The sequence below is a fragment of the Phyllostomus hastatus genome, unplaced genomic scaffold (assembly GCF_019186645.2).
Source record: "Phyllostomus hastatus isolate PE091 unplaced genomic scaffold, TTU_PhHast_1.1 phas_contig_948, whole genome shotgun sequence".
NCBI lineage: Eukaryota > Metazoa > Chordata > Mammalia > Chiroptera > Phyllostomidae > Phyllostomus > Phyllostomus hastatus.
In genome coordinates this window covers 391,015-406,206 of record NW_025333993.1, presented here as the reverse complement: position 1 = coordinate 406,206, position 15,192 = coordinate 391,015, and the positions used below count along the sequence as shown (strand labels likewise).

At 49.4% G+C, this 15,192-nt stretch overlaps 1 protein-coding gene across 1 annotated transcript in view; it reads right to left on the bottom strand.

Annotated features, from left to right (window-relative positions):
• Nucleotides 1-15,192, bottom strand: part of LOC123828013 (minichromosome maintenance complex component 3 associated protein) — a 47,739-nt gene that overhangs the window by 15,770 nt on the left and 16,777 nt on the right. The window contains exons 11-18 of the mRNA XM_045852514.1: nucleotides 13,261-13,421; nucleotides 12,241-12,482; nucleotides 11,748-11,965; nucleotides 10,603-10,703; nucleotides 5,430-5,561; nucleotides 4,821-4,934; nucleotides 3,155-3,307; nucleotides 1,698-1,895 (exon numbers count right to left, since the gene is read on the bottom strand). Of these exons, the coding sequence (XP_045708470.1) occupies nucleotides 1,698-1,895; nucleotides 3,155-3,307; nucleotides 4,821-4,934; nucleotides 5,430-5,561; nucleotides 10,603-10,703; nucleotides 11,748-11,965; nucleotides 12,241-12,482; nucleotides 13,261-13,421 (1,319 nt within the window). The remainder of the gene's footprint in view (nucleotides 1-1,697; nucleotides 1,896-3,154; nucleotides 3,308-4,820; nucleotides 4,935-5,429; nucleotides 5,562-10,602; nucleotides 10,704-11,747; nucleotides 11,966-12,240; nucleotides 12,483-13,260; nucleotides 13,422-15,192) is intronic.

Here is a 15,192-nt window from a genome sequence, read left to right as displayed (position 1 = left end):
GGGTGGGAAATACTTGGGAGATCAAGGAAACTTTTTCTGGTAAGTGGAAGGACCTGTTCATTCCACAGATACCAAGCAGTATCTACCATGCGCCAGTCATGGGGGACAGCGGTAAACAGACAAAAATCCTGCCATCACGGGGAGAGACGCGCCTCTGCGAGTCTGGATGGCCTGGCGGGTGTGTCGGAGTCTGAGAGAGTGGTCAGAGAAGCGTCTGAGAGCAAAGGCCTGAAGGACGTAAGGGGAATGAGCACGACGATTTCTGGGGGAGAGGCAGAAGGGGTGGCCGTGCCGAGGCCGGAGTGGGTCTGCTGCAGAGAATGAGCGCAGGGAGAGCCACCGGGGACAGTGGGGCGGAGGGGGGTTGGCGAGCACTGCCATGCAAGGACTCAGAGAGCAGCAAAGGGACTTCAACTAGAGACGTGAGGTGACCAGACCCGACTGTGGTGGTGAGGACACCAGGGTGTAGGGGTCAAGAGCGAAAGTTGGCAGATAGGCGGCCAGCAAAGACGGTGAGGGCAGTGCTCCAGGATGACGGGACTGAGTCCAGGTGCATGACCTAAGCCCGGGAGGACAGGCTGGCACCCTGTGAGCCAGGGAAGGCCCCAACGGGGGCAGGCTGGGTGGAGATTAGGTTCTGACACCAGGCTGGGAATTGGATACTGGAGGCTGGGACACAGGATCCAGGAGCCTTGGCTGTAAATGCACAAGGGGAGCTGTTACGTGAAGGACAGAAAGAGACTGCCAGGGCAGGGGGCTGTGTTGGGGTGGGGGCGGAGACAGAGGGAGCAGCCGCAACTCCAGGAGGTTAGGCCAGTGCTGAGGCTGCCACAGGCCAAAGAGGAGCCTGAGTGCCCTGACCACGCACAGGGCACCACCACCCACCCCACTGACAACGCAGGAATGGGGCCTCAGGAATCCAGGCAACTGACAGTTTGTTGGAGCCAAATGAGATAAAAACCCTGGAGACGGTTTGCAGAAAAAATGTCCCATGACAGTCCAGGGGAAGTCAAGGACCTGCCACAAGACCCAGGTGGTGCGCTGCTGCAGCCGCTCCATGGTGCCCTCTGCTGGGCTCCCCACCGAGAGGCCCCTCTCGAGAGGTGACACCGCCACGGACTGAAGAGGGAGGCCGAGCCCTGCATGGCCAGCACTGGACAGCTCAGGCAAAGACCCGGGCAGGGCCTCGGGGAGCCGCACTCGCTCAGAGACGGGGAGATGCGGCAGGGAGGGAGCCCGTGAGAGGAGAGGCGGGAGGGCTGGAGGTGGAGTCACTAAAACGCTGCCGCAGAAGACAGAGGGGGCAGGTGTGAGTGGCGGAGCAGGACAGCAGCAGCAGCAATGACAGAGAAGCAGGAGAGTGTGGACGCACAGGGGAGTGGGCGTGGGAGTGAGCCCACGCTGCCCTCTGGCTCTGCCAATGAGAATGGATGTGGTGTATTCTTAAACTAGGAAAACAAGGGGAAAACAGGTAATTCCAACTAAAATTCAATTATTAGGACCCCGAGTGTTTTAAAGGGAAAAGGCACATAAATCAGAACAGGCAGAGCGACCACAGGTACAGACCGGGGGGAAAACCACCCACAGAAGCGCAGTCCTGCTCCTGTCTTCGCGCTCTGACTCGACCCATCTTCCCTTCGAAGACACAGGGCGGCAGGGAGGCACTTAGGAGGCACCGCGGCAGGCTGAGCGCTGACCTGGTGCATGAGATGCCCAGCTTCCCCGCGTGGCCCAGGTCCAGGAGGCCCTTGGCCAGATTCTCCTCGGCGATGGGACACTCGGCACTGGGCACGAGGGCCGTCAGCCGGTCGTTCACGTCCACACAGCAGGGCGCTGCGGGGAAGGCCCGCATCTGGCGCCTCAGCTTCTTCCGCGCCACGACAGCTTCCCTCCACCTGCAGGGCACAGCGGCGCGTCAAGACGGGGCGTGCTGCAGGTTCCCCAGCCTTCAGGGGACAAACGCCAAAACACGGTCTGGTACCGTTAACGCGGGAACATGTTTTCTGGCAATATGTTCGGTCTTTTTCTCTCCCATGCCATAGTCCTCACACTAAGAAATTTGTCAGGATTAAAACTGAAGAAGGGAAAAAGTTTAAAAAAACAACAACAACAACAAAAAACCTCAGGCATGGGAGAGGCCTGACAGCAAATGAGTGGTGGCAAGCAAAATAATTACTGGACTGACGAGCTCATGCTGCCCTCTCGAGGGGACCAGCTCAGCAGTATGGACAGAAACACCAGAGCACGCCCATGACCCAGCAAACACCACTGATGGGATTTATCTCCAGACGCACGAGCACTGTGCGCACAAGGATGGCTACCACAGTCCTCTGTCACCGCTGGAGAGAGCAAGTCATGTGGAAGTCCACCCACAGGGCCAAGTGGGTCATCACGGTGCCACCAACAGCAATCCAGAAAGCTAACGCGCTGCTGTGACCCGGCCTCCACCCCTCGGGCACAGGGAGGAGAGGACGGCTGGGAACGGAGCTGGGAGCGTGCTCCCAGCAGCACTATGGGAACTATGAAAGGACAGCGCGTGTCTGGGGTACACAAGCAGCAGCTGCTGCTGAGGAGGAGGACTCTCTCATGGGACGGAGACTCATTGTTCACTGTGTTCCTTCTCACGCGGCTGCAACTACCAAGAACATGATTACGTATTTTAAATTTTACACGAACTGAATCACCGTAAAGAACACGTAACACATACAGGCCCAGTTTAAAGATTAACGGTGAGTCAAACACCCACGTCCTCCCACCTAGTTAAGAACGGTGCCCATGCTGCCTGGGGACCCTGCTTAGTCACACACCCTCTTGTCCCCAAAAGTAACCACCATGCTGAGTGTGTGTTCATTATGCCCCTTCTTGTCCTTAGGGTATACTACTACCTGTAAATCCAAAACAACTACATTTCCCTAAGAATTGCATTTTTTCATTACAAATTATGTTCTGCACATAGCTATCATTTGCCTGGCTTGTTCATGGCCCTCTTTGTGTAAAGCACAAATAGTAAACAATAGAAAGCAACCTATAAATATTTATCGAAATACAGAACTTTCCCCCGATCTAATTCCTTACATACACCCTTATTTCATACGCTTTAGGAAAAAACATTACCTGCGTGTGTGGATTTTACCTGTCAGGACACGAGACTCACCTCTGGAGATACTTGCAGTAGCACTGAAGTTCCTGGAGGGTCTCCTTTGCAGTCTGGAAAATCTCCTCCCCGAGAAACAAGTCCACCAAGTGGGCACACACGACCTCACAGCAGCGGGCCATACGGATCCTCCGGTCCGTCTCCACCGCGCTCCTAGGGAACAGGGCCGTCACCACGGGAGCCACGGCCCCCAGAACCCGCACACCTGAGGGCCTGCCTTCAAAGTACGAGTCTGTGTCCTTTACAGTGAAACGCATTACGTCTTTGCTGCCAAGACAAGCTTTCAGATTTTTGTTTTACTTAGTGCATAGCCATCTGAAAAGAATCACCACACGACAAACATCACAGAAAAGACGAGAGTAGTACAGGGTACTAGAGCACGGGTCCACGGGGGCCCTTGGAAACAGTCCAGAAATAAACCCCCGTCTCGATAAAATGGTTAGGAAGTTCAGTTTTCAGTGAGCATCAGGACATCGTCCCATCAGCAGTGCTTGACGGGGGCAGTGACAAGTGTCTCGCCTGCACGATAACTGGCAGCCCGCGCTCACACAGCGGAGGCCCTCAGACAAACCAGCATCCACGAGAGATTTTCACAACAAAGTTCTATCAACCGAAAGAACGAGAGCACTTTATCAAATATATTCAGTCACAGAATCAAAGTAGACTAAAAAGCAAGACCCATCTCCAATAGCCACCCTCTCGGGTGAGGTGCAGCCCGAGTCTCCTGGGACCAAGGGGAACAGCACGGGGCCTGCACATCAGTGAGCCCGGGGTTTACTGAACGCCTAACACCCCTTCCTGGGACTAAGAACAGACATGTGCGCATCATTTGTGAAGTCTCTTACTTACAACAAACACGGACATAGATTCCCAACTAACAGAGATGGAAACAAACATTACTAAACAACACTCTTGTGCGTTCCGGCTCTGTTCCCCATCCGCACTGGGAGCTGTGACCGGCACTGAGCAGCCCGTCACCTTCGGGCTGTCTCGGGGAGCTTCCGCATGAGGGCAGGTTTCCCCGCACAATTAAACCTCCATCTTCCCTGAAACCTGGTGTGGAAATCAATGAAGTTCTCAAGTGAGAGAGCTTCAAGACGTATTTTAACATACGAAACAAGAAAAGGATCTTCTGCTCAAGCTGGGTCGCTCAGTTGGTTGGAGCGTTGTTCCATACACCAGAAGGTTGCAGGTTCAATCCCCAGTCAGGGGATATACCTAGGTTACAGATTCAATCCCTGGTTGGAACACGTATGAGGGGTGATCAGTCGATGTTTCTGTCTCTCTCCCCCCTCTACCTTCCCCTCTCTCTAAAATCCTCAGGTGAAGATTTTTTAAAAAGAGAGAGAAGGATCTCCTACTTCAGAAAAACTAACAGTGAGCAACCTGGCATGGAGAATACCAGTCAGTTCTCTTGCAGACACATCCCCATGCCCAGTGCCGGGCCCACAGCGAGGATAAGAGTGAAGGAGAGACCTGCTCTCTGGAGGCAACACACACACAGACACAGGGTTCCAGTGTTTAGCCGTCCAAGGACACGTCTGCTCCTTGTCCAAGTGAAACCCAGCCGGCCTGAGCTGCGCCAGCCGGACCACAGCGCCTAAACGACGCTCCTCCGTCCGGCCAGCCTCTCCTCCCACACCGCAGGGCCCAGCGCTTCACTCACTTCAACTCCTGGGAGCAGGTGTCCCTCACACACTCCGTCACCACCAGTTCCGTCAGCTCTGCAGCCAGGCCCTGACTCATCTGAGTCAGCAGCAGTTCTCTTTCTTGTTTCAACCTAAGCATTTTTTTTTTAAAGAAAAAAGCAGAAGGGTAATGATTAAGAATAAAAATAAGTAGTGGCATCACGCTCCATGACCTCACAGGTGGGTTTCTGAGTTGTTGTCTGAGTCCGTAAGCCCAACCATCTGATCCCAGCAGACAGACCACACAGCTGCCCCCAACTCCAGCCCCCTTGCCCACCACCCTTCCCGTCTCCCAGTGGTGAGGAGCCACTGCTCACACTGTAAGTATAGCCTCAAGGCCCCTGTCCACTCCCAGGGCCAAAGTGTATGAGGGCGCTAGGTGAGCCTCGGTCTGATGCAGTGGACAACTTAGGTGAGCCTCTGACGCAGTGGACAACCTAGATGAGCCTTTGATGCAGTGGACAACCTAGGTGAGCCTTGGTCAGACGCAGTGGTCAACAGCAAGAGCATCCTAGGCCCATGTGGGTTCTCGCCTGTGTCCACACACTCGGACCCCCACATGCACTGCAAGAATGAGACACACTCACCTCTCCTCTTCAGCCTGCCGCCTCTCCTCCTCCTTCCGCTCTCTTTCCTTAGTCATTTCTTCAACTGCAATGTGTCTCAAAATGCCTGTGGTTTCAGCTGTTAACAACTCCTCCATAGCAGCATTGGAAACACTAGACAGAGCAAAGTGGATTATCATTCGAAATAAACAAACAAACAAATAAATAAACAAATAAATGTCAAGCAAACCACATAACTAAACTTCTAACTGGCAAAGGAAAAGAAACTTATTTGGCTTTTAGCATAAAAAATAAACCCATGGTTAGAAACATATAATCTACCAAAACGGACGCGTGAATGGACGGAAAGTCCAGTGACACCTACAACTAGCACGGTGAGTGAGTGAATAGTCAACAACCCCTCCCAACAAAGAAAAGCCAATGGCCAGATGGCTTCACTAATAAATTCCACCCACCCTTGAAAGAAGCACTAACAGCAATCCTTCTCTAACTCTTCAAAAAAACTGAAGAGGAAGCACTTCCTAACACTCCTATGAAGCGTGCATTGCCTTGATCTGATACCAAAGTCAGACAAAGACCCTACAGGAAAACTACAAACCAATCTCCCCTTATAGATACTGATGTAAAAATCCTGAACAAAATACTAGCAAAAGTAATCCAGTTAACTTTTTTTAAAAAACATTTTAATTTTTAGAGAGAAGGAAAGGGAGGAGGGAAAGGAAGGAAGAGAAACATCAATGTGCTAGGGATACATTGATCAGTTGCCTCTCACATGCCCCCAACCAGGGACCTGGCCTGTAACCCAGGAATGTGCCCTGACTGGGAATCGAACCAGCGACCCTTTTGTTGGTAGGCCAGTGCTCAATCCACCAAGCCACACCAGCCAGGCTGTAATACAGTTAACTCTTGAACAACACAGGCTTGAACTGCACAGGTCCACTTATACACAGATTTTTTTTTTTCAATAGTTGTTTATATCCACAGGTTTTACATCTTTAGATTCTCAACTGCAGGTCGAAAACAGTAATTTTGCACTCCTATCCACATATCAAAAATACTGTTTTAAATCTGAGTTTGGTTAAACCTGCAGATGCAAAGGGCCAACTGTCATCAGTTATATGTGAATTTTGGACTGTGTGGAAGTTGGCACCCTAACCCCTGTGCTGTCCAAGAGTGAACTGTACCTCGTATATTAAAGGATCATACAACTTTACCAAGTGAGATTTATTCCTAGAATGCAGGGATGACTCAACAAATGAAAATCAATCAATAATAGTACAACCCCAGTAACAGGATGAAAAACAACCCACACAATCATCTCAGCTGATGCAGAAGAACATCTGACAAAATTCAACACTGTTTCCTGATTAAAAATATTCAATATATTAGGAATAGAAGGAAATTTCCTCAACATGACAACACCCACAGCTAACATATTCAGTGATGAAAGACTGAATGAACACTTTTCCTGTAAGATCAGGAATAAGACAAGGATGCCCACTTTTGTCATTTCATTCAACATCATATTGGCAGTTATAGCCAGAGCAATTAGACAAGAAAAATGAAAAATGTCCAAATTGGAAAGAAGAAAATTATGTCTATTCACAGATGACAGGATCTTCTTTAGAGAAAATCCTAAGGAAACACTCAAAACTTAGAACTTATAAGCAAAAGCTCAGCAAATTTGGAATATAAGGATCAATATCCAAAAATCAATGGCATTTCTATACACTAGCACTGAAAATTCTGAAAATGAAATTAAGAAAACAATTCATTTACAACAGCACAAAGAAATAAAATAACTAAACTTAACCATGGAGATGAAAGACTTGTATGATAAAAAACTATAAAACATTGCTAAAATAAATTAAGGACAGCCTTACTTTCATCAATTAAAAGGCTTGATATTGTTAAGATGTTAATACTACCTAAAGCAATCTATGGATTCAATGTAATCATTATAATAACCCTAAGAGCTTTTTTTACAGAGACAAATCCATCCTAAAATTCATATGGAATTTCAAGGAACCTCAAGTAGCAAAACAATCTTCAAAAAGAGAAACAAAGTTGAAGGACTCACACTCTGTGAATTAAGAATAAAACTCACCACAATGCTACAACAATCAAAACGGTGTGCACTAACACAAACACAGACATGTAGGCCAATGAAACAGAATAAGGAGCCCAGAAGTAAACCCTCAGGTATATGATCAACTGACTCGCAACAAAGGTGCTAAGACCATTCAATGAGGAAAGGACGGTCTTTAAACAATTGGTGCTGGGAAAACTAGACACCCACATACAAAAGAATGGTGTTGGATCCTTATACCATATATAAAAATGAAATCAAAATGGATCAAAGACCCAAACTTAAGAACTAAAGCTATAAAACTCTTAGAAGAAAACATAAGGAGAAATCTTGAAAGCACTGGGGTCAGCAAAGATCTTTTATACATGACACCAAAAGCACAAAGAATAAAAGGAAAAATAAATTAGACTACATAAAAATTTAAAACTTTTGTGCATGAAAGGACACGATCAAGAGAATGAAAAGCTAATCCACAGAAGAGGAAAAAATATTTGCAAATCACGTATCTGATAAGGAATTAATAGAATGTGAAAGAACTCAAAACACACACACACAATTCAAAAATGGGCAAAGGACTTGAATACACATTTCTCCAAAGAAGATACATGAATGGCCAATAAGCACATGAAAAAAAGATGTTCAACATCTCTGTCACTGGGAAAATGTAAATCAAAACTACAAGATACCACTTCACACCCATTATGATGGTTATTATAAACACACACGCGTACACACAGAAGATACCATGTGTTGGCAAGAACATAGAAAAATTGGAACTTTTGCTCATTGCTAGTGAAAATGTAAAATGGTGCAGCCACTGTGGAACATAATTGGGCATTTTCTCAAAAAATTAAAAATAGATCATATGATCCAACAATTCCACTTCTAGTCATATACCCACAAGAACTGAAAGCAGAGACTCAGTTATCCGTACACCCATGTTCACAGTATCATTATCTACAAAAGTCAAAAAGGCAGAGCCAAGCCAAGTGTTCATCAACACATAAAAAAACGTGGTGTATACACTTGTACATGTGTTTGTGTGTGTATGTATTTACAGGCACACTACTCAGGCATAACAAAAGAATGAAATAGTAACACACACTACAACACAAATGAACCTTAAAGACATTTTTGTGTCTGAAAAACTTAGACACATGAGAACAAACACCGTTATGACTGCACTTCCATGAGGAACCTGAAAGAGGCAAATTCATAAAGACAGAAAGCAGAAGAGAGGCTACCGGGGCTGGGGAACGAGAAAAATGGCAAATTACTGTTTAATGAGTGTAGCTTTGGGATGACGGAAAGTTCTAGACACACAACTTTGTTAATGCACTTAATGCCACTGAATAGTGTAAGTGTACTTAAAACTGGCTAAAATGAGAAATTATTATGTATATTTTACCACAATAAAAAAAAATTAAGCCCATGGAAATCATTTATATTTACTTCCACCAAGAAAGTACATGTAGCCCTGGCAGGGCAGCTCTTTGGTTAGAGCGCAGGTGGCACACACAAGGCCTGCAGGCTGCATCCCACCCTCCCCCTTGTTTTATCTGGCCCGGCACCTTGTTTCTAACCGGCAACAGCACTGAGCTCTCACTTAACTGTTAAGGAGCAGTTACATGTACACAGTCCTAAAGTTACGTTCAGCCCTTGAAGGCAACCACGAGGCTGACGTGGCCCCCGGTGAAAAAGAGTTTGACAGCCCTGGGAGAGCATCGGTCCTGATACACCAAAGTTATGGGTTCAATCCCCCATCAGGGCACATACAAGAATCAACCAATGAACGCATAAATAAGTGGAACAACAAACTGATGTTTCTAATAAATAAAATAAATTTAAAAGAAGGTATGTATATAACTCCAGTATAAAAATATTAATCAGATCTATCAAGGCCATTGATCCTTTTGTATAATCTATATTCATGCCCATGAGATATACTTCTTTTTTAATTCCAGAAAGAGAGGAAAAGAGAGAAGCAACTACCTGAGAGAAACATTTATTAGTTGCCTCCTGAACACACCCTGACTGGGAATCAAACCCTCAACTTTTTGGTTTACAGGTGAAATATAATTTATCATTGTGTCACTTTATTATATACTAAAATTTTTGAAATCCTTAAGAAAGTCTGATTTACTAAATGTATTGATTTTAATCAGCTTTACAAAAGTTGCTTAAGAGCTTAGAAATATTTTGATTATTGGCCCTGGCTGGTGTGGCTCAGTGGACTGAGTGCCAGCCTATGAACCAAAATGTCACCAGTTCAATTCACAGTCAGGGTACATGCCTCGGTTGCCCATGAGGCCCCCATTTGGGGGCATGTGAAAGGCAACTGATGGATGTTTCTCTCCCTTCCTTCCCTCTCTCTAAAAAAAAAAAAATTAGTAAAATCTTTAAAAGAATACTTAAAAAATATTCTGATTATTAAATTTGTTTATTAAGACTAGATGTTTTAAGTATTAGACAAAATCAGACATGTAAAATTTGTAAGTGCATAAGGAAATTTTGCCATGCTGTAAAATGTAAATGGCATAAAATGTTTAATGGGATTTAATCTGTCAAATTTATAAACTGAAACTTAACCCAAGATCAAACAAAGTGAGCATGTTTAATTTGGGCAGCAGGGGCTTTGAATATTTATTTACTGAATTTATTGGGGCAACACTGATTAATAAAACTATACAGGTTTCAAGGGTGCAATTCTATAATATATTAACTGTATGTTGTATCGTATGTTCACCGCCCCATGGCTCCTCTGAGTATTTTTAATTTTTAGTAGAGAATGAACTAATTTTTACTTTACTAGAATTTTGCTGTGTTTAAAGTTTGAAGAAATAGGTTTTTAATTTACAACTTTAGTAAACCTAATGTTGCTCAGAAAGCCGACACGAACGGAAACTACACACCAATGACAAACGGAAGCTCAGACACAGGAAGGATCACACCAGCCTAGGGGGCAGGCCCAGCACTCAGGCCCGCAGGAATGGGAAGCTCTCGCTGAAGGCTGAGGGCAGCTTTGAGAGAGGAAACGCCTAGAGGGATGGAGTGCGGTCCCAGGGAGCGTGGACAGCGGCAGAGCGGGAGAAGCACCGCACTCACCCCAGAGCTGTGGCTGCGAAGGCCGCCCCGGCAGCACCGACCTCCTCACAGTCTCTCTGGAGAACCTCCAGGATGAGCTCGTCCACAACCTGGGCCAGGTCCTAAAGAGAGGTCGGAGGGGGCAGGGGAGGAGGTGGTCAGGCGGGCCGTGACTGCCTCAGTCCAGACGGGGCTCATAACCCAAGGGAACCGAAGACCTTCACAGAACCATCGGGTTCTCGTGGAACATCCCATCTGGGGCAGAAATTTCGGTGAGACCTTGTCACTGGGCACTATTTGAAGGTGTTTCAATGCTCCAAACACGGGCTACCATGCTGTTTATGGAAAGACTTCCTGCTAACGAAAAGGGAGGAGCCTTCTGGAGAGGAATGAGCAGTCTCCCGCCTGCCTGAGGACGGCCGTTCGGAAGGAAGGCCCCCCGGGCCACCCCTGCACATCAAACACGCTCAGAGTCTGCGGCCAGTCTTCACGTTCCCCCTCAGCCCTCCTCGCTCCCCTGGCTGGGGTAGTGCCCAGCACCTGTCCAAGCAACGGCTGGCGAGACCGAGTCCCACAACGTGTGTGGTAGACCGGCCCAGCTCAACCCCAGGGACACACATGTTGGTGGGCACAGTGACCCCAGGGACACGCCTGTCAGTGGACATGTGGAGGTAACAGTGGTCCCCGTGTCCCTGGTCAACATGCCCACCGGCTTGCGAATGAGTGTGCCAAGCACCACTCAGAGCAGACAGTGGGAGTGCAGGGGGCTCTGGGACAGGGTGACCGTGGACACCGGCTGTCTGCAGAGCTCTTGCAGCAGGAAGCACTCGACACAGGGCGGCCCTTACTCTACCAACAGCATCAGGCCCACAAAAACCCTTCGGGGCATTTTAAAATGGGTCCCCTGTGGCCTTTCAAGGAGAGCCTTGGGCAACAAGCTAGAGACCCACACATCGTCCCTGCTCTCGGAGCCCCAGACTCCTCGTCGGAGACACAGGCTCAGGCCTCGTGGTCCAGGTCCCAAAGTGGCACCTGCCACGGCTGGTTCAGAACATTCTAAGATCACATGTGTAACCACCTTAGTGGGTTCGGTCTACAGGCAATGGTCAGGCAGGAACATGTGTGCACAACAGGCCCTTTGGAACCCGACCTGGAAGGCCCCTTACCGCGTCCGAGTACATAAGCTCAGGCTTTGCAGGAAGAAGCTCCGGCTGCACAGGGGGCTGCCCGGGGGACAGGAAGAGGCTGGACGCCACGCTTGGGCCTGGTGCTGGGTGATGAGGCAGAGAGGCCGGGAGGGACGCCGGGAGGGGAAGAGAATGCGGGAGGAGGACAGGCAGGGATGCGTCCGCCTCAGGACCACACTCCTCTCCTCTCCCCGCACCTGGAAGAGAACAGGCAAACAAACACGGGCCCTGAGGACAAGCTCCGGACCACCCACAGTGACTCTGAGGGCTGACCGTCCTACTTGAGCTTCACCGTGAGAACCAAGCACCACGACACCAGGGAGCCTCTCAGGACAATCTCAAGGTGAAACACCTGAGCACTGAGCGGACTCCCTCACCCAGACCCCAAAACCAGACAGATGCTTCCGGCTCCCAGGAGGCTTCCCAGAGGGACAAGCAGCGAGTTCCCTCCCACGGACGCGGCTTCACTCACCTGCTACGTCCACGCCGGGTCTCTGAGCGCCCACAGGCAGCTCCGCGGCCAGGCTCTCCCCGACGTACTTGTTCTGGGAGTTGAAGCTGCACACGGGGATGTGGCGAGGGACGGGGGGCAACGGCCCTCCGTTCACGATTTCCCCGACTGACACCGTCAGCTTCCTGGTAATAAACACCGACTTCCTGGCCTTCAGGAACCCCTCTGGTTCCAAGAACGAGGACCGGTTCAGCTCCACACAGCTACTCCGACCAAAGAGAATCCAGAGACACATCACAGGTGAGAGGCCAGCCTTCACTTCTCAGCGCCTGGCAACAACGCCGGAAGCCCCGTCCCTGTCACTGACTCGCCACACAGCCACGTGGAAATCAGGAGGGAGCAGCACCCACCGCTGTCAGCCTACACGGGAGCCGCCTGGCCTGCTAACAGCCACGCACGGAGTGGCACACACCTACACACTCCTGGCTCCCTCCCAAGCCTCCACGTCTCCATGAGGACAGGACTACAGGCACACGCACGCGGTGAAGCTGGAGGGAGGGGTTGGACACCCAGCTTGGGGCATGCCCGTCATGTTTTCTATCAGGATGCCATTTTCCGGGACAGGGTCCGCAAGCCTCATTGGCTCTCCACTCACTCAGACTCCAAGCAGAGACGCCCTTGGCCTGGCCCACCGTGCCCACCTGTCTGGGCCGTCAAAGTTGGGCAGTGGCCTGTCACGGGCCAGCACAAGCCATCCTCAAGGGAATGAGAAGGCCTCTGTCCTTAAGTTCTTCAGACACTTGCGAAAAGTACTGACTGTGGAGTCACACAGAACTGGGCCTAAACCCAACCTGCCAATAAGCAGCATGTGACCTGGCGATGTTCCCAGCCACTCCAAGCACCACTATGGGTGCCAGGGAGGCAGCACGTGAGACGCGCCTTTTCCAGGGCCGGGCACATGACGGCACTTCGCAGCCCTTTCTCAGAACCAAGACCAAAAAGGAACAGGAGAGACCCTGCGGTCCCCCGCTCAGCTCTTACCCATCAGACACGGTGAGACCGTGGTAGTTGAGGAAGTCTGTGGCCTCTTCGCAGTCTCTGAAGAGCAGCATGCGCACCACGCCGTCCAGGGGAAAGGCAGTAGACCGCTGTGTGCTCACAGTGTACGCAATATTGAGTGCCCGGAGGGCATCCTTGCGGATCTGAAAGGAGAAGGCCATCACCGCCGTCTCAAAGGGTCAGTTGCCACAGGACCCCAGAATGACGGGCTGGCATGGGGGACAGGGCTCCTGCTGTAGCTCAGTCTCTCTGGAGAGCAACCTGGCTCTCTGGGTCCCAGGCTTGGTGACCTAAGGCCACCTGCTCAGTGGGAAATGCCCAGGAATGCACGCAAAGGAAACAATTTCATACAGAGGAAAGGTCAGCCTGAAGACCTTATTTGTAACAGAAACAAAAAAAACCACAACCACCTTGCCACCCAGCAGGGCACGGAAAGTAGACTGTGCAGCACCCGCTCAACAGGAGGCTGTGTCGCTGCTGAAATGGTCACCAAGTCCATGGAATGCCACTGAAAAATGCATGCCATAAAGTTAAGTAAAAGAGTCAGACACCAACTTGTTTCTTAGCATTAAACAAATGCTTGAAAAGAAGACAAAAGAAAAATGTGAAAATGCTCACAAAACTTGTGCTGGGTGATGAGACTCTGGGTGGCATCTTCCAGTGCTAACTACCTCAACCCGTAGTTACCAGGCATTTCCCTCATGCCTGGCATTGTTAGCACTGCAACTATAGCAGGGAAAAAAACAAAAACCCTGTTCCCATGAAGCTGATGTGTTAGGGAGACACCAACACTAAATAAAACGAATGTCGAAAACACGCAGTACATTTCACAGCAGCAGTGCGACAAAAGAAAGGCAGAGGAAGAGGACAGGAAGCAGTGAAGGGCTGGGCACAGCCGAGAAGGTGGCAGCGAAGCCACAACCCAGAGGAGGCGGCCCCGTGTGGCTCTGTGGGAAGGGGGAGCAGTGAGAAGAGCAAGTGCAGCAACCCGGAGGCCGGAGGCACCGCTCTCGACAGCAGGGGCTGAGCGAGGAGGAAGCACGGGAGGCGGTCCCGGGGACGGCGTGGGCTTAACGTTACTAAAACGGGCACCCATGAGCAACAGTCTAATAACACTAAACCATCGTTTCAAAAACACTAACTACTAGTTTCTTGTCAACTGCACGGAGTTCCCCAAGTGGCACACTGTTAGAAACCTTTTCATTTGTTCCTGAATGTCACTTCTGTTGGCAACTGTCAGATCTGACAATGGGCACACTTGCTCAAGATTCTTTGCCTGGGATACAATTGTGGGTTTAGTCACTGTTTACAGGAGAACATGGTGTGTGACCAAAGAAGAAAAATGACCTGGAGTCACAAGAACCAAACAGCAGCTCCCTGGGATCGCCCAGGCAGCCTTCTCCACACCCAGTGGACCCCAAAGGCTCTCAGCAAGGACTCCTGGTGGGGCATCCTCCCCCGGCCCCGCAGCTGGGAAACGACACTGTGTACACCATGAGTATGTGCAGGCAGCTCTGTATCACCCCCAAGTGCCCTTAGGCTGGGACTGAAAACCTGCCTAGAGATTCTGAGACCAGGAGCTCACACCCTAGGCAAAGCCCCAGGTGCCCAACTTCATAACCCGGAGTACAGCACAGCACAGACAAAGAGAAGGCACTGGAGATATTTACTGAAATGGATTTAGTGTCATCAGGCTCACTCTAAAAATTTAAATTAATAACACTGAAAATCTCTAAATTAGACACTTGGTGCATGCAGTTTTTTGCTTTTTGATTTTTTTGTTTCCACAGAAGACAAAAGTGCTAAACTCTGAGCCTGGCTGGTGTGGCTCAGTGGACTGAGTATCAGCCTGTGAACTGAAAGAAAGGTCGATGGTTTCACTCCTGGGCAGGGCACATGCCTGGGTTGCAGGCC